The 19,775-nt window shown below is 46.0% G+C and overlaps 1 protein-coding gene across 1 annotated transcript in view; it reads right to left on the reverse strand.

Moving 5' to 3' along the window:
• LOC126481058 (mucin-19) overlaps positions 1–19,775 on the reverse strand; it is an 865,341-nt gene that overhangs the window by 488,679 nt on the left and 356,887 nt on the right. Inside the window, exon 2 of the mRNA XM_050104545.1 lies at positions 6,582–6,710. Coding sequence (XP_049960502.1) covers positions 6,582–6,710 — 129 coding nt within the window. The remainder of the gene's footprint in view (positions 1–6,581; positions 6,711–19,775) is intronic.

Here is a 19,775-nt window from a genome sequence, read left to right on the forward strand (position 1 = left end):
GAGACTCAGGGCGGGGGTGAGATATGCCCTGTATGCGAGCGTTCAGTGATGATTGGGAATGCTTTCACTACATCTGGCATTCAGAGTGTTTACCGTGACGTCTTGGGAGATTTACTGGTTCTGAAGTTGCCAAATTTGGTCACAAATATGGTGTCGTTAGATGTTGAAGTAACAGAACCATTGAGAATACCTATGTGCGAGTAACAAGTCAGACAGACAGGCGTTGATTGGCTAACTATTTGTTCTGTACTAGCGAAATTGAACGAGTCAGTCACGAAAACGCAGATAGGAAGAGGGTGGGTTCAGTGGGACATCGAGGGCTTTGTTGTTCACTCTTCCGAAAGTCATGGTCGTACTTCGTAACTGTAGCCCGTGTGAGCGTGACTTATTGCTTACAGATATGCTGGAGAAGAGCGAATCTACAGCTGTAGCTGTCTATGTCGAGTGCACGGTTATGCTCGCGTTACTATTCAGCGCTGGTTTTGTGTTACGTCAGTGAGCTGATACTCAGCGTTTTAAATGTTCAAATGTGTGTGAATCCTATGGGACCAAACTGCCGAGGTCATCGGTCCCTGGCGTCCGGGGTGGCCGAGCGGTTCTAGGCGCTACAGTCTGGAACCGCGCGACCGCTACGGTCGCAGGTTCGAATCCTGCCTCGAGCATGGATGTGTGTGATGCCCGTAGGTTAGTTAGGTTTAAGCAGTTCTAAGTTCTAGGGGACTGATGACCACAGAAGTTGAGTCCCAGAGTGCTCAGAGCCATTTGAACCATTTTTTCATCGGTCCCTAGACTTACACACTACTTAAACTAACTTATTCTATGAACAACACACACACACACACACACACACACACACACACACACACACACACACACACAAGCGCGATGGAGGACTCGAACCTCCGGCGGGAGGGGCCGCGCAATTAGTGACACGGCGCCTCTAACCGCGCGGCCACTCCGCGCGGCTCAGCATTTTAAAAACATTTTAGTGCGACTGGTCGAAATTTCTATACGATCATCCGCTATTTCACTAATATAGCAGTGCAGAGAATTGTTACAGACTTGTCAATTAACAGCCCCTTCGTCGACAGTGGGGCAGTTACGTGGGCTGGTGGGATCGGGTGGTTGTTACACTCCTTGCGTTTGTCGCCCTGCGCACCTTCGTGGTCCTGACGGGATATGTAAATACGGTAGGTATTTTCAGTATATATTCACAGGACCATTGATTCCTTCTGTCCGGTTAAACAAGGGCTTAAACACAATATGCGAATGTTTCTTAGCTATCGCAAAGCAGTCTCTTTCGCTGCTAGTTGCAATTCTCCGCTGATATCTTGAAGCTTACTGTCACATGTAGGAGTGGCTCATATGACTGAGTCATGCTTGTAATAAGCAGAAGTGTATCTTGACATTTACGACTAAATCGCCTCTCACGACAGTTACACATTTTTACTGTCCCTCAACAGTTATTACGTAAGTTATGGAAAATAAACGCTTCAGCTTTAGCGTATAGTTATGAAAATTAGCGGTGATATGAAATTACTTGTAAAGAAGCGCTTGGACGTGAGAACACGAGCACACCAACGTACCACACAAGACGTTTCAGTCTCCGATCACGTAATTGGTGCCTTTAAAGGTTTCTACGTATTACGACGTCGTCGTCACATCCGCTTTATAAAAGAGAAGTGGAGAGTAAAACATTCGGAAAATAAATTTCAAATCAAATTAATTTCTATACACAACTATACGTACTTGAATACACAGTAACTAGCCAGCTGAACAGATCTGGGGCGATGCCTTTAGTGTCAACGTACCTGTTCTCTGATTGTTGGAACTGATTGTTATCATTATATTATCCGGAAACGAGTAACTCTTTAGTATGTAAAGAGTACAAAACTGGTAACTCGTGAATTGCAAAAAAATGTTCATATGTGTGTGAAATCTTATGGGACATAACTGCTAAGGTCAGCAGTCCCTAAGCTTACACACTACTTAATCTAAATTATCCTAAGGACAAACACAAACACCCATGCCCGAGGGAGGACTCGAACCTCCGCCGGGATCAGCCGCGCGGCCGTGAATTGCAAACTTAAGACCAAAACATATTCAAAATATGAAATTGGCTGTAAGAGGAAGCTTTCTCAGTGTGAATATTAGAGAAAAAAATTGCTGGTGTAGATAAAACAGACCATCAGCTCCAGCAATCAGAGTGACGATATGCCTGCATTGTGAGCACCTTCACGGATCTATTTTAAGTTGAGGAGTTACTATGTAACGCATTCACGTACATGTAGTTGTGTACACAAGTTAGTCTGATTTGTACTTTAGTTTCCTTATATTTTGCTATCTTTCTTTTATACAGACAATCTCATGATGACTTGGTATAAAGTCAGAACCGGTAATTATACCATTTGTGTGACTTGACGCTGAAATATACAGTGCTTTGAAATATACAGTGCTTCAAAGTCTTTTACGAGAAACGTCTAGGGACGGTAGATCACGTCGTGGGTAACAACTTACGTTAGAGACAGAATGTTCGCTGACGTTCCCCAGTGCCGCTAGTATTCAAATGGTTCGGATGGCTCTAAGCACTATGGGACTTAACATTTGAAGTCATCATTCCGCTAGAATTAGAACTACTTAAACCTAACTAACCTAAGGACATCACACACATCGATGCCCGAGGCAGGAATCGGACCTGCGACCGTAGCAGCAGCGCGGTTCCGGGCTGAAGCGCCTAGCGCTCGGCCACAGCTGCCGGCTACGCTAGTATTCTCCGGCCCAGGGACCACGAGATGTCACCGAACTAGCAAGGGTCTCCTAATCAAATGTGCAGCATATTTAACTACCCCAACTGATAGAGTGATTGTTAACAAGAAAGCCATAAGAGTGAGAGTCTCTCAGCAGAGAAACATATTTCAGAAGCGAATCAGTGACTTTAATTTCGCTGGGCCTACCTCCTTCCACGGGGAGCAGACGACTGTGTGATAGGCACAACACTCCGCATGTGAATGCAGTATAGTACCCATGTCCTGCCACCTCTCAGGAGCATAACCAGTCTTAAACGATGCCTAGCGACACCAGGAGGTGTCGGCAAACATTTTGTCTCTAACAAAAGACATTTGTCGAAATGACCTTGAAACACCATGTATAGGGTGTTTAAAACAAAGTGTCGTATTTCCACAGGAGGCAGTATCTCTCAAAGCTAGCAGTTCCTGTTATTATATTATCCGGAAACCAGTAACTGTTGGGATACAGGTTAGTTTTGTCCTCTCATTCCCACCTGTCTGTTATGAGGAAGTAGGCACTATAGGCAGTGCTGCATGCGCTTACCACAATTCCTGACACATCCTTCAGCCATTCTCCGCAGTGAATCACCTGACTCCATTCGAATTGCGTCACATGCACACTCCTGTAACGTCTTCACATTGTTGAGGGGTTGGGCATACACCAGTGCCATTAAATGTCCTCACAGCAAAAAATCAAACGGATTTAGGTTCGCAAAACGGGAAGGCCATGCTACCGGACCTCCTCGACCAGTCTGTCAAAAAAGTTGTGTGAAATCTTATGGGACATAACTGCCAAGGTCATCAGTCCCTAAGCCTACACACTGCTTAAACTAAATTATCCTAAGGACAAACACACACACCCAAGCCCGAGGGAGGACTCGAAACTCCGCCGGGACCAGCCGCACAGTCCATGACTGCAGCGCCTCAGACCGCTCGCCGAATCCCGCGCTGTGACGACCACTCTGTCGCCAGTGAAACGTTTCTGTGAGGTACAGTCGTAGAAATTGGTGACACGCAGCACCTGTTAGAGTGTTTGGGAAACGTTTATGGCCCTGTGATTCTGTCACCGACAATTCCCGTCTATCCATAGATACTGAAGCGATCCTGATGCCTCGCCTCCATAATTGCTGTAGGACACGCATCTTTCCACACGTGCCTATTGTGTTAACTTACTACACCATGTCTTATCAACCCTGGCTCATCTGCAAATAAAATGCACGCTGTGAGCTGTGGCTGTGCAGTGATGGCCGGCCAGTGTGGCCGAGTGGTTCTAGGCGCTACAGTCTGGAACCGAGCGACCGCTACGGTCGAAGGTTCGAATCCTGCCTCGGGAATGGATGTGTGTGAAGACCTTAGGTTAGTTAGGTTTAAGTAGTTCTAAGCTCTAGGGGACTGATGACCTCAGAAATTCAGTCCCATAGTGGTCTGAGTCATTTGAACCATTCTACAGTAATCCATGTCTGGCTCTCAGCACTATGAGACTTAACTTCTGAGGTCATCAGTCCCCTAGAACGTTGAACTACTTAAACCTAACCAACCTAAGGACATCACACACATCGATGCCCAAGGCAGGATTCGAACCTGCGACCGTAGCGGTCGCTCGGTTCCAGACTGTAGCGCCTAGAACCGGTCGGCCACCACGACCGGCGATCCGTACCCCAACTGGTAAAGGTTCCCGGATATATCATTAAAGGAACTATTCTTTTAGTTTTGACCAATATTGCCTCCTGTAGAAATATGCGTCACTTTTTAAACACCCTGTTGTAACGTAAATGGTTAGTCACAAGTCGCTAAGTGACAATAAATTAATTCTTTGCTGTTTAAATTTCTTGGGTGGAGGGACAGGGCTTATGAAGTCTGGTGCTTGAGCTTTTAAAATTCACCACTCCTGGAGCGTGGTGAGAGAGGCGAGCTACAGGATTCAGACATTGGGTGGTCGAGTAGCGGATATTCGGGAGGTTTCCCCTAATTCCTCCCAAGGAGCATGTATTCGCGTGAAATGGCCGTTATACGTAGCGGTGATCCCAGGCCGGGTACCGGATAGCGCGTTTCCAGAGCTGTGAGGACTACGAGAGGTTCCTGGGGATGTAGTCAGAAATGTCCACGGACTTCCCTACGAGCAACGCCATTTTACCGTAGACAGCGTGGGAAACGAGCTGCATTTCGGGCCCAGACGGATATCCAGGCAAGCTGAGAACCAGTCAAGTGCTAACTTCTAGTCAGTTTTTGGAAATATAACAAGTGCTTGTGTTTTGGAGGTGCGAGGAAATTCTCGGTTGTCACGGTGGCAAAACTTGCGGATTCTCGCCACCAACGGTGGTATTTAGGACCGGGGTGAAACGTAGACAGAACACTGCATTTGGTGCTCGGGACTGCGGGGCGATGGTTCGTCGTAGAGGTCTAGAGATGTGTCCGGCCCTAACCTGGTGCTTCTTGCGCTGTTTTTCTGTAAGTGTCGCATTTAGCGATTGCGCTGCTATTCATCTGTGCAGCTCACGATTTGCGAGTTTATTTCGCAACATAGGTTTGCTTTTTGTAGTAAATTTCTTGTACTGAGGTAGTGAGTCAATCTCCAGTATTCTTGCATTTTCGAGCTCCTCAGACTTTGATATATACAGTGTTTTCAGAATTGATTGGAATGTTGCCTCACTGGATTAATGTAAATCTTTTGTATATCTACGCTCATTAATTTTTATCGTTGATCAAGAGTATTGTAACTGTAGTTTACCTTGATCTGAGAAGTATTTTTGGAGATCAGTAAATCAATGTTTAATTTTAAAGGCTTAAATATCATCATTTTTGTCCTACAACTGGTTGATGAGTGACCGTTTAATCTTCATAAACAACATCAGTCAGTTCTATATGACTGAACTGTGGTCTCGCTGTGACGGTGTTCCAGTGTAAAACAGGTGCCATTACTAGGAACATTAAAGCAACCTAGTAAGTTAATTATTTCACATACTTTTTTATGATTTTTTTATTTTAGGTTCAGTAATTAAACTTCACCTGCATTTGCAATGAGCAGCGGGAATGATTATTGTTGCATATGTCATTCTGTTGATTTTTAGACCTATAAGGCACAGAATTGCTTCTTGAGTTAATCGTGTTTTGAGTTCGCAAGTGAGGCAGCCAGCTTGGACTAACTGCTGCCGAACTGCAGTCGACTCATAAGCACCATAACAAACAGCCGTAAATATCATCAAGTTACTTTCCATTAGGAATGGGAATGCACTGAACGATTCTGATACGACTTTCAAAATGATGGAGCGCAGCAATCAGTCGTCCTTTCCTTTCAGGTTTTATTAAAGCAAATCTAGATTTCGGCTAGTGCCTAGCCATTATCAATGCACTATTTCATAGTTTCTGTACATGTCCTAGAAGGTCAGTCCCCTGTTGTTCAGGCTGTGTCACAGTTCATTCAGTACCTTGTTGAATGAACTGTGACAGAACCCTGAACAACGGGGAACTGACGTACTAAAATATGTATTGAAACTAGAAATAGTGCTCTGATAATGGCTAGGCACTTGCCGAAATCTAGATTTGCTTTAATAGAACCTGAAAGGAAAGGACGACTGATTGCTGTGCTCCATCATTTTGAAACCGTAAATATTACACTGTATTATTTTTACAAGACAACAGAAGAATTTCGAAGCCATATTCACACAAATATAGCGACAGTAGTGTGAAAGAAAGCAGTGAAATGTCGCAGATGTGACAGCTGCGTTTCCTCATGATGGTCCCGCACAGTGCGGGTGAGTATTAGTGTGAGTACGAGGGTGGTCAGGATGTACTCACTCGGAGTCGGCGTCCGCCGGGAAAGGGGTCGCGTCCTCCAGGATGGGGCTCGCCTCCGGCTCCTCCTGAACAGGGCTCTCGTAGATCAGCGTCTCCACCATAGAGCCCTTGGAGCTGCCGAAGGACACCCTGAAACACGCCAAACAGCGGCACGTCACACCACCGGTCGAGCAGCAGCATCGGAGCACAGCGACGCTGTGTTCTGTAAACATTTGGAACGTCAGTGTCGTCACCCGAAACGTTTCACAGCGGTATCAACTGGACTGGATTATTGTTACACTACTGTGTGCTAATGAAGGTGGACGGGTGTACTCAGGGACGGGAAAATTTCGCGGAAACGATAACGCGAAAGATAACACGATATTACCGGTATTTAGCGAAATGATGCGAAATAGGGGAATTTTTTTGCGAGGAATCGGGAAATTTGTAATTTCGCCATACAAAAATGTTATAATTCTCCAGATGGTAGTTTACTAATATTTGTAACTGACAGCTAATGAATGTTGAAACTGCATTTTGTTCTAATCTCCTCAAGGCTTAGGTTCATGTATATCTTAAAAACGCACTGTGATTTGACGACGAAAGTAGTACCGAAACTGGCAAAAAATAACACGGAATTTCGGCACAAAAAACACGTTGGATTTCGTATAAACAACACCAAAAAGGTTTCAAATGCCTCTAAGCCCTATGGGACTTAATATCTGAGGTCATTAGTGCCCTAGAACTTAGAACTACTTAAACCTAACTAACCTAAGGACATCACACACATCCATTCCCGAGTCAGGATTCGAACCTGCGACCGTAGCAGCAGCGCGGTTCCGGACTGAAGCGCCTAGAACCGCTCGGCCACAGCGGGCGACTAAGCAACACCAAATTTAGCAAAAAACTGATTTTGGCAAGAAACAAAATTTGGCGAAAAACATCTAATTTGACAAAAAATACCAAATTTGGCAAAAGAATAACACCGAATTTGCCAAAATCAACATTAAATTTGGCAAAATCATCGATTTTCTTAAAGTCTGACGTTATTCTAATGAGAGGTGGCTTTTAAGTTCATTAATCTATATTTATACTCCGAAAGCTACATCACGGTGTGTGGAAGAGTGTTTTTTATGTACCATGAGCACTTCCTGTTTTCCTGTTGCATTCGCGAACAGGGTGCGGGAAGAACGATTGTTTGTAGGCACCGAGTGAGGTCAAATCTCTCTAGTTTTAGTTTCATGGTCTTTTCGTGAGATTCACATAGGATGTAGGAATAGATTGGCTAGCTCTTACAGGAACCAACACTCCTGCAATTTTAACAGTGAACGACACCATGATGAATAACGCCTCCATTGTAGAGTCTGCCACTAGAGATGAACGAGAAATTCCGTGACGGTTTCGCATTTACTAATCGAATCCGTGACTAAACCCACTGCTCTTCTTTGCACCTTCTGTATTTCCTCTATCAATAGTATTTGGTGCGAGTCCCAGACCGACCAACAATGAAGTCAAGTCCCGGTGGAGCGAATGTTTTATAAGTTACCATCTTTGAGGGTGGAAATTGAAACCTTTTTTACAAAATTACGTTTCAAACACACTGTTTTTCGTGTCAGTTGCTTTGACTTCGCTTTGGGAAATAACAGTCTATTTTTTTCTGTTTTTAATTCACTTTTTTCCCTAACGCCGGTGTTATTTTCCGGTAAGTCGAAACATCGATATAGTCAAACAAATATTGACCTCTTTATTCCACTAACGGATTAACGCACTTCAGTGCCTGAGCGTCGCTCTCTTTCTCTGCCGAACACACTTTGCACGACACATCTGCGTCACGTAGATGCTCAGATCGCGGCTCATAGGCGTCGTTATTTACCCACTCATGACTGCTTTTCATATCTACGTCTCCACAACCAGAAATTTGTTTTGAAATCGAAAATATTCGTTCTAATTCTAATAAAACGCTTCAGGCTTTGTTTTTTATTTTTTCAGAAATCACCGCGCTGTGCTCGGATAATTCACAAAATGGATAATTCGCACCCGGGTGTATTGGAACTTACTGCACTGTCGACAGTTATGGTCCTATAGCGTTTTCTTAATTCTAAGTCTGAAGATTTCTGTCAATTAAGATTGTCTCGGAAAACAGTTTGTAGGCTGTATTTAAACCCTTGTTTGTTTCACCACTCCGACAAAGGCTCTACCCAGACGGTTCTAGATTATCTGATCAAGAGTATCTGGACGCGTATAGTGGAGATTAATATGGGCTGTGGACACCGTTTGCGTTTATGCTTGGGACACTTTCAGTCATGTGTCTGAATGTCTCTGAAGGAGTGGCAGCCCATTCATCCTTAAGAGCCGAAATAAGAGGCCGTAGTGATGTTCGACGCTGGGGTCTGGAACGAAAACTCAACACAGGGGTGTTCTATTGTCTTCGGTCGGGAATCTGGGCAGGCGAGTAATTTCAGGAATATTACTCCACAAACTATTCCCTCGCAGATGCTTTTTTTATGACAGGGCACGCTGTCGTGCTGATACAGTTGGAGTCTCGTAACTGTTCCTCTACTCTATGCGGTACACGATGCTGTAAAATGTGTTCATATCGTTCCGCATTTAGCATTTCCTTAAGCGCAATATGGGGACCAGATCCTAACCACAGAAAACACCCTCATACCATAATAGTACACCCTCCACACTTCACTACACATTACGGCAGCTAAAGCTCTAGAGGCATTCGTCCGACCGAATCCTTCCATCGGACTGCCACAGGGTACAGCGTGATTCATCACACCAAATCGCTCTTTTCCACTCATTCACTGCCTTGTGGCGTCGCTCTTTACACCACCTCAAGCGTCGCTTTGGCGTTGACTACAGTAATACACTGAAGCGCCAAAGAAATCGATACAGGCATGCGTATTCAAATACAGGGATATGTGTACCATGTACCTTGTACCGTGAATATCAGGAATCCGGTAAAACATAAAATCTTCGACGTCGCTGAAGCCGGAAAGAAATCTTGCAAGGATGGGACCAACGACGACTGAAGAGAATCGTTCAACATGTGAAGTGCAACCCTTCCGATATCAATGCTGAGCCGTCAACAAGTGTCAGCGTGCGAACCATTCAACGAAACATCATAGATATGGGCTTTCGGAACCGAAGATCCACTCATGTACGTTTGATGACTCTACGACCCATAGCTTACGCCTCGCCTGGGCCCGTCAACACCTACATTGGACTGGAGACATGTTGCCTGGTCCGACGAGTCTCGTTTCAAATTGTATCGAGCGGATGGTGCTCCCTGCCGTCGTTGGATAAGCAGCTGCAGCAGCAAGTCGTATACTCCTAGCTCACTCATTTGTTACATAGTTTAATTCTTAATTTCTTTGCGTGTTTTTGGTACTTGCATTGTTTAATTCATAAATTTCGGGCGTATTATAGTATTTCAGAGTTGTAGCATCGCGTTTTAGTACCTGAATAGTGTAAAATCGCGTAGTCTCCTTCCGCCGCCGAGCAGTGTGTCAGCAGTGCGCAAGTAGCAGCATTATTGCATTTACTAGGCAATCTTGTATTTTAATAACCGTTTAAATTTTGTGTCGATTTGTTTGCGCTCTCTGTAGATTAGTTCAGACGTTCTTTGCACAACAGTTTTTAGCATGCATAGGGACTGCAACTGCTGTGTTCGGATGCAAGCTGAGTTGGCATCCCTTCGCTCCCAGCTTCAGGCAGTGTTGGCTTCGGTCATACAGCTTGAGGCTGTTGCCAATGGGCATCACTGTGGTTTTCCGGATGGGGGTTTGTCGGGGACGGCCAGCTCGTCCCACGCGTCCCCCTATCGGACTACGACTGTGGTTGCCCGGGATACTGCCCGCATTGAGGCTGATCCCTCACCTGTGGTAGAGTGGGAGGTCGTCTCAAGGTGTGGCAGGGGGCGAAAGACATTCCGGAGGGCTGAACGGAAGGCCTCTCCAGTTTGTCTGACGAACCGGTTTCAGGCTCTGTCTCAGGCTGATACTGATCTTCGGCCTGACGTGGCTGCTTGTCCTGTTCCAGAGGTTGCCCCTCAGTCTGCAAGATCCGGGCGGTCGCAGAGGGTGGGCTTACTGGTAGTTGGGAGCTCCAACGTCAGGCGCGTAATGGGGCCCCTTAGGGATATGGCAGCAAGAGAGGGGAAGAAAACCAATGTGCACTCCGTGTGCATACCGGGGGGAGTCATTCCAGATGTGGAAAGGGTCCTTCCGGATGCCATGAAGGGTACAGGGTGCACCCATCTGCAGGTGGTCGCTCATGTCGGCACCAATGATGTGTGTCGCTATGGATCGGAGGAAATCCTCTCTGGCTTCCGGCGGCTATCTGATTTGGTGAAAACTGCCAGTCTCGCTAGCGGGATGAAAGCAGAGCTCACCATCTGCAGCATCGTCGACAGGACTGACTGCGGACCTTTGGTACAGAGCCGAGTGGAGGGTCTGAATCAGAGGCAGAGACGGTTCTGCGACCGTGTGGGCTGCAGATTCCTCGACTTGCGCCATAGGGTGGTGGGGTTTCGGGTTCCGCTGGATAGGTCAGGAGTCCACTACACGCAACAAGCGGCTACACGGGTAGCGGGGGTTGTGTGGCGTGGGCTGGGCGGTTTTTTAGGTTAGATGGCCTTGGGCAAGTACAGAAAGAGCAACAGCCTCAACGGGTGCAGGGCAAAGTCAGGAAATGCGGGGACCAAGCAGCAATCGGTATTGTAATTGTAAACTGTCGAAGCTGCGTTGGTAAAGTACCGGAACTTCAAGCGCTGATAGAAAGGACCGAAGCCGAAATCGTTATAGGTACAGAAAGCTGGTTGAAGCCAGAGATAAATTCTGCCGAAATTTTTACAAAGGTACAGACGGTGTTTAGAAAGGATACATTGCATGCAACCGGTGGTGGAGTGTTCGTCGCTGTTAGTAGTAGTTTATCCTGTAGTGAAATAGAAGTGGATAGTTCCTGCGAATTATTATGGGTGGAGGTTACACTCAACAACCGAGCTAGGTTAATAATTGGCTCCTTTTACCGACCTCCCGACTCAGCAGCATTAGTGGCAGAACAACTGAGAGAAAATTTGGAATACATTTCACATAAATTTTCTCAGCATATTATAGTCTTAGGTGGAGATTTCAATTTACCAGATATAGACTGGGACACTCAGATGTTTAGGACGGGTGGTAGGGACAGAGCATCGAGTGACATTATACTGAGTGCACTATCCGAAAATTACCTCGAGCAATTAAACAGAGAACCGACTCGTGGAGATAACATCTTGGACCTACTGATAACAAACAGACCCGAACTTTTCGACTCTGTATGTACAGAACAGGGAATCAGTGATCATAAGGCCATTGCAGCATCCGTGAATATGGAAGTTAGTAGGAATATAAAAAAAGGGAGGAAGGTTTATCTGTTTAGCAAGAGTAATAGAAGCAGATTTCAGACTACCTAACAGATCAAAACGAAAATTTCTGTTCCGACACTGACAATGTTGAGTGTTTATGGAAAAAGTTCAAGGCAATCGTAAAATGCGTTTTAGACAGGTGCGTGCCGAGTAAAACTGTGAGCGACGGGAAAAACCCACCGTGGTACAACAACAAAGTTAGGAAACTACTGCGAAAGCAAAGAGAGCTTCACTCTAAGTTTAAACGCAGCCAAAACCTCTCAGACAAACAGAAGCTAAACGATGTCAAAGTTAGCGTAAGGAGGGCTATGCGTGAAGCGTTCAGTGAATTCGAAAGTAAAATTCTATGTACCGACTTGACAGAAAATCCTAGGAAGTTCTGGTCTTACGTTAAATCAGTAAGTGGCTCGAAACAGCATATCCAGACACTCCGGGATGATGATGGCATTGAAACAGAGGATGACACGCGTAAAGCTGAAATACTAAACACCTTTTTCCAAAGCTGTTTCACAGAGGAAGACCGCACTGTAGTTCCTTCTCTAAATCCTAGCACAAACTAAAAAATGGCTGACATCGAAATAAGTGTCCAAGAAATAGAAAAGCAACTGGAATCACTCAACAGAGGAAAGTCCACTGGACCTGACGGGATACCAATTCTATTCTACACAGGGTACGCGAAAGAACTTGCCCCCCTTCTAACAGCCGTGTACCGCAAGTCTCTAGAGGAACGGAAGGTTCCAAATGATCGGAAAAGAGCACAGGTAGTCCCAGTCTTCAAGAAGGGTCGTCGAGCAGATGCGCAAAACTATAGACCTATATCTCTGACGTCGATCTGTTGTAGAATTTTAGAACATGTTTTTTGCTCGAGTATCATGTCGTTTTTGGAAACCCAGAATCTACTATGTAGGAATCAACATGGATTCCGGAAACAGCGATCGTGTGAGACCCAACTCGCTTTATTTGTTCATGAGACCCAGAAAATACTAGATACAGGCTCCCAGGTAGATGCTATTTTTCTTGACTTCCGGAAGGCGTTCGATACAGTTCCGCACTGTCGCCTGATAAACAAAGTAAGAGCCTACGGAATATCAGACCAGCTGTGTGGCTGGATTGAAGAGTTTTTAGCAAACAGAACACAGCATGTTGTTATCAATGGAGAGACGTCTACAGACGTTAAAGTAACCTCTGGCGTGCCACAGGGGAGTGTTATGGGACCATTGCTTTTCACAATATATATAAATGACCTGGTAGATAGTGTCGGAAGTTCCATGCGGCTTTTCGCGGATGATGCTGTAGTATACAGAGAAGTTGCAGCATTAGAAAATTGTAGCGAAATGCAGGAAGATCTGCAGTGGATAAGCATTTGGTGCAGGGAGTGGCAACTGACCCTTAACATAGACAAATGTAATGTATTGCGAATACATAGAAAGAAGGATCCTTTATTGTATGATTATATGATAGCGGAACATACACTGGTAGCAGTTACTTCTGTAAAATATCTGGGAGTATGCGTGCGGAACGATTTGAAGTGGGATGATCATATAAAAGTAATTGTTGGTAAGGCGGGTACCAGGTTCAGATTCAATGGAAGAGTCCTTAGAAAATGTAGTCCATCAACAAAGGAGGTGGCTTACAAAACACTCGTTCGACCTATACTTGAGTATTGCTCATCAGTGTGGGATCCGTACCAGATCGGTCTGACGGAGGAGATAGAGAAGATCCAAAGAAGAGCGGCGCGTTTCGTCACAGGGTTATTTGGTAACCGTGATAGCGTTACGGAGATGTTTAATAAACTCAAGTGGCAGACTCTGCAAGAGAGGCGCTCTGCATCGCGGTGTAGCTTGCTCGCCAGGTTTCGAGAGGGTGCGTTTCTGGATGAGGTATCGAATATATTGCTTCCCCCTACTTATACCTCCCGAGGAGATCACGAATGTAAAATTAGAGAGATTAGAGCGCGCACGGAGGCTTTCAGACAGTCGTTCTTCCCGCGAACCATACGCGACTGGAACAGGAAAGGGAGGTAATGACAGTGGCACGTAAAGTGCCCTCCGCCACACACCGTTGGGTGGCTTGCGGAGTATAAATGTAGATGTAGATGGACGTGTACGGCTATGGAGACAACCTCATGAATCCATAGACCCTACATGTCAGGCCGGCCGCGGTGGCCGTGCGGTTCTGGCGCTGCAGTCCGGAACCGCGGGACTGCTACGGTCGCAGGTTCGAATCCTGCCTCGGGCATGGGTGTGTGTGATGTCCTTAGGTTAGTTAGGTTTAATTAGTTCTAAGTTCTAGGGGACTTATGACCTAAGATGTTGAGTCCCATAGTGCTCAGAGCCATTTGAACCTACATGTCAGCAGGGGACTCTTCAAACTGACGGAAGCTCTGTAATGGTGTGGGTCGTGTGCAGTTGGAGTGATACGGGACCCCTGATACATCTAGATACGACTCTGACAGGTGACACGTTCGTAAGCGTTCTACTTGATCCCCTGCATCCATTCAGGTCCACCGTGCATTTCGATGGACTTTGGCAATTGCAGCAGGGCAGTGCGACACCCCACACGTCCAGAATTGCTTCAAAGGGGCTCCAGGAACACTGTTCTGAGTTTAAACGCTTCCGCTGGGCACCAAAATCCCCAGACTTGAACATTATTGAGCGTATCTGAGATGCCTTGCAACATGCTGTTCAGAAGAGATCTCCACCCCTCGTATTCATACGATTTATGGACAGCCCTGTAGGATTCATGGTATCAGTTTCCTGCAGCCCTACTTCGGACATTTGTAGAGTCCATTCCACGTCATGTCGTGGCACTTCTGCGTGCTCGCGGGGGCCCTGCACGATATTAGGCAGGTGTACCAGTTTCTTTGGCTCTTCTGTGCGTATGGGTTATGAGGAATCGCTCGACCATTGTACCCCACTCTTTCTAATTGCCTAAGCACAGTCACTGTGCTAGCTGGACTACTGGTAGCAGTTTGGCAGTCACGAGTGAGTCCTTCTGTTGATTTCATGCGATTATTTACAATCACCTTCCGCAATCCTCTACGATCCCTGTTAGTCAGTACATGAGGCCCACCTGTTCTTCGTTTAGCTGTTGTTATTTCGCCGGCCGCGGTGGTCTCGCGGTTCTAGGCGCTCAGTCCGGAACCGCGTGACTGCTACGGTCGCAGGTTCGAATCCTGCCTCGGGCATGGATGTGTGTGATGTTCTTAGGTTAGTTAGGTTTAAGTAGTTCTAAGTTTTAGGGGACTGATGACCATAGATGTTAAGTCCCATGGTGCTCAGAGCCATTTGAACCATTTGTTGTTATTTCGTAGTACTTCCACTTCACAACCACAGCAAGAAGAGAAAGAGATTTTCACTCTGCAGCGGAGTGTGCGCTGATGTGAAACTTCCTGGCAGATTAAAACTGTGTGCCGGACCGAGACTCGAACTCGGGACCTTTGCCATTCGCGGGCAAGTGCTCTACCAGAAGGTTCATACCAGCGAACACTCCGCTGCAGTGTGAAAATCTCATTCTGGTAACATCGCCCAGGCTGTGGCAAAGCCATGTCTCCGCAATATCATTTCTTTCAGGAGTGCTAGTTCTGCAAGGTTCGCAGAAGAGCTTCTGTAAAGTTTGGAAGGTAGGAGACGAGGTACTGGCAGAAGTAAAGCTGTGTGGACGGGGTGTGAGTCATGCTTGGATAGCTCAGTTGGTACAGCACTTGCCCGCGAAAGGGAATGGTCCCGAGTTCGAGTCTCGGTCCGGCGCACAGTTTTAATCTGCCAGGAAGTTTCACAGCAAGAACAGTCGACTTCTGCAGTTTTAGAAATTCTGGAATGTCTGTGATGGATCTGTTTCTTTGGTGTCATCCACTGACTAGTCCACATTCTCTCCTGTCGGACGCGTTCTCCTGTTACTGCTGGTCTACTGACAACACAATACTCCGCACTTTCTTTTATACCGTCTACATCTACTGGTCAGTTCCGCATTAAGCAGGAGTGTCCGGACACGTTTGATCAGACACTGTACAAGAAAACCGACTGGTTCCATGACGCATGATGTAGTGTCGCTATTGATTGGCAGTTTCACAAGAGATGCCGAGCAGCTAAGTTTGAATCCGAGCCACGCCCACGTGCCACGGCTGTTGATCTTATCGGTCAGCGGAGGCGGGACTGGTTGTGGGGGTTGGGGCGGAGGTTAGACGAGTGAGTGGGGGTGGAGGGGCAGTGACGCACGGCAGGGCCGGTCTGCCAGATAGCCGGACAGTACGGGGATGGGGTGCGCTGCCGCCAAACTCGGAAGGCCTTCCGATAAGCCGCTTTCAATTTCTGCGCTCGGCTTTGGGCTTGCAGCCGCCGTTCGCATGGAAACAGTAGTCGTCGGAGTCCTGAAGCTCACTTCGTTACCAAAACACCATAACTTGCTGTTGCTCGGTTTCAAACAAGAAAAATTCTTGTGATGGATCTGTTTCTTTGGTGTCATCCACTGGCTAGTCCACATTCAAAGTTACTGAACTCTCCTGTCGGACGCGTTCTCCTGTTACTGCTGGGCTACTGACAACAGCGGTACACAGCGGTACACAGACCTACGAAAAAGCAATCTTGAGAACCAGACTGATCAAATTCTTCTGTGCGAAGAAAGAAGTCCAAAGCGGGCCCCTCTCATGTCACTTGATCATTTGGAGAACCATAGAGAAAGAATTCAGCCACGGTTTTGTTGAAGCAACCATCTGGGTAACACGAAAGATAATGATTTAATGTTCCGTGAAAGACGATATCTTTAATGAGTGAGCAAAAGTTCGGAATATGCGACGATCGGAAACGAAATTGACTGTATCGTTTTTAGACGAATCATTCAGCTGTTTGCTTATTTTTACACTGCCTAGTCGTATGAGATGTCTGCATTCATCTTCAACAACAAAATGTCGTTTCAACGGCAGATACGGACGACACAGACGTACCGAGGAGGTCCAGCAACCCACAGTCTGTTACGTTTATGACTCCCAGGATGTTGAGAGTGTGGCGTGTTACGCGACGTCTCTGCCCATCCGACTTGGTCGACAGATTCTTGAGCGCTCTACGAGCGCCTCACTTACCATTGACATCTCGCTCAGCTGCTCGACGAACATTTGTAACAGGATAACGCAACTGCGAACAGGAGCCTGCGTGAAATAATTACTGCACAATGAAACTTCCACTCAGGTCAGCGACTTTCATATGTACTGAGCAATTGCTTAAATTTTGCGTTTCATTCAAAATACAAGTTAATAATTGAATTGTTTGTTTTAATGTATGTGGCTACTTATTAGCCACTTTTCTTTCATGTAATCTGTGTCCAGTTATTAATTTGAGAGTTGTTAGTTTACCTTCAAGAAATTTGAAAATTGTGGTAAGGTCTTAGGGGACCAAACTGCTAAGGTCATCGGTCCCTAAGCTTACGCACTCTTTAATCTAACTTAGACTGATTTATGCTAAGGACAACACACACCCATGCCCGAGGGACGACTCAATTCGAGGGGGAGAGCTGCCTGGACCGTGAAAAGACGCTCTAAACCGCGCGGCTACCTTCAAGAACCTGACACACGTCGATAACAAAAACGACTGACAGGACAAGTGGATCAGTACAGAATTTGTTTCCTAGATGTTGTTATTTAAGGTAGCAATATGTCTCACTTCATGGAGACATTTGATTTTAGTAAGTAAGACGGAAAGGAATGCATACTTTGCGCATTTTTCTTTAAATTTTAATTAAGGTGCTATATGAAAGGAGAAATGTGGACACAGTCCGTCGACAAGACGCAACGACGGGCGAGTACCTTTACTTGCGCTGGAGGTGTCATTCACACATCGCCGCCCCGGGTTGGGGATGCTGCGGACTCCAGAGAAGAACAGCTCCCGAAAACAATGGTCTGGCGCCGGAACAAACGAAAATCTGTTATTCACTTATCTCTCTCTCTCTCTCTCTCTCTCTCTCTCTCTCTCTCTCTCTCTCTCTCCCCCTCTCTGATTCTACCCCTGTACCTGCAACTTGCAGGGTCGTCATAAGTTAAGTTGAGACAGTACATAAGACCTCTGTTTAATTGATATTATAAAAGTATACGAGAAACAAAATACACAAAAATTATTGAAAACGTGGTTACGATATTTCATATCTAGTCGAAAGGGTAAATGAATTCCCTTACAGCCCTCGACTGGCTTCAAATGGTTCAAATGGCTCGAAGCACTCTATGGGACTTAACATCTCAGGTCATCAGTCCCCTAGACTTAGAACTACTTAAACATAATGAACCTACGGACAACACACACATCCATGCCCGAGGCAGGATTCGAACCTGCGACCGTAGCAGCCGCGCGGTTCCGGACTGCGCGCCTAGAACCGCGAGACCACTGCGGCCGGCAGGCGGCATTCGAACCTGCGACCGTAGCAGCAGCGCGGTTCCCGACTGAAGCGCCTAGAACCGCTCGGCCACTCGACTGGATTCAGCTGGAAGGAAAGCCGATAGAACAATTGTTGGTACTGCTTAGCAGAACCACTGCATCAAGAATCATCGAAAAAGGGAACTGTAACAAGATATTGAAGGTAACTGACATCTCTACTAAAGTCAAGCTGACGGACTGAATCATTAATGCTAAATATAGGCTTAACAAGGCGGTGCCATTCCACTACTGTGCACCCTGGAGAAGTAACCACCAAATTTCACATTCAGCAGGTTGTCAGCAATAGTTAACCACAAAAGCATAAACTATGTCGATTGAAAGTTTCCAGGGACATATACAGGCCCTGTCTGAGTCCATGCCATAAAATTTAGAGGCTCTGATTGAAGCAAGTGGGGGCTTCAGATAATTCTGAAGTCGCAAAGGTTGCGATTGTGCGTTTTGCCATGTACTTAATGTGTGGTGTAAATTTCATTATGTTACAGACAGTTTTGTATCAAGCAAAAGCAGCACAAAAAATACCGTGAGAGGCCGCCACAACACGGGCACAACTATTCGCCAGGCGTCTTTCAGTTCGAGGCAGCAGCCTCCAGGTGGCACCCACAAAGCCGAACCTTTTCCTGCTTTAGCGCAACTTCCTCTGGCGCCTCGTTCACCTCCCGCCGATTGTGTGGACTGTCGCCATACGGAGCGCTGTCAGACTGCACTGATTCTGCCTTGTATGGCAGATAGGGGAAGCGTTCCGTCGACAGACATCAAAACACAATGCACCGTGGGCGCTCAGACAGTTGTGAACCAGCAGTTAGACAGTTCAGCTCAGCCCCTGCAGTCAGTACAGTACTCTGAAGACAACCTTCCGACTTAATAGTTACTATTTAGAGAGAACTAGGACCCTTAACAGTGTGTCTGCTCAGTTACATTCAGTCATAGTGAAGACTTACAGACTACCAAGAGACAGATAAGTTATTTAGATGGCATTGTATTAAGTTAATGACATCAAGTGCCACACTTCAAACTGTGTCGAAACACAGTTTGTAAGACGCTCTTAATTAAAGTTGTTTATGTTATGTGTTGCCACATTTCTTTTATAGTGCTGCCCTATCAAACAAGTGTTAATTAGCAAGTGTGCTAAGGGCTACCTTTCATAAACTAATGTAGGGAAGCACTTTTCTGCTACCGTGGATATTTGGGCAGAATTAATAGTAGTATTCAATTACTACATTTACAACACACACAGGTGCGAACATATGAAGTACACAGTGGTATTTGGGGAAAGCGATTATCTCGGCTGCTTTTACACGATTTCAGAATGCACTTTTACATTTCTTGAACACGGAAGAGTAAGCCATAATGGTATACAGTACTATCGTAACATGTCTGGTGGGT

The sequence above is a fragment of the Schistocerca serialis genome, chromosome 1 (assembly GCF_023864345.2).
Source record: "Schistocerca serialis cubense isolate TAMUIC-IGC-003099 chromosome 1, iqSchSeri2.2, whole genome shotgun sequence".
Classification (NCBI taxonomy): Eukaryota; Metazoa; Arthropoda; class Insecta; order Orthoptera; family Acrididae; genus Schistocerca; species Schistocerca serialis.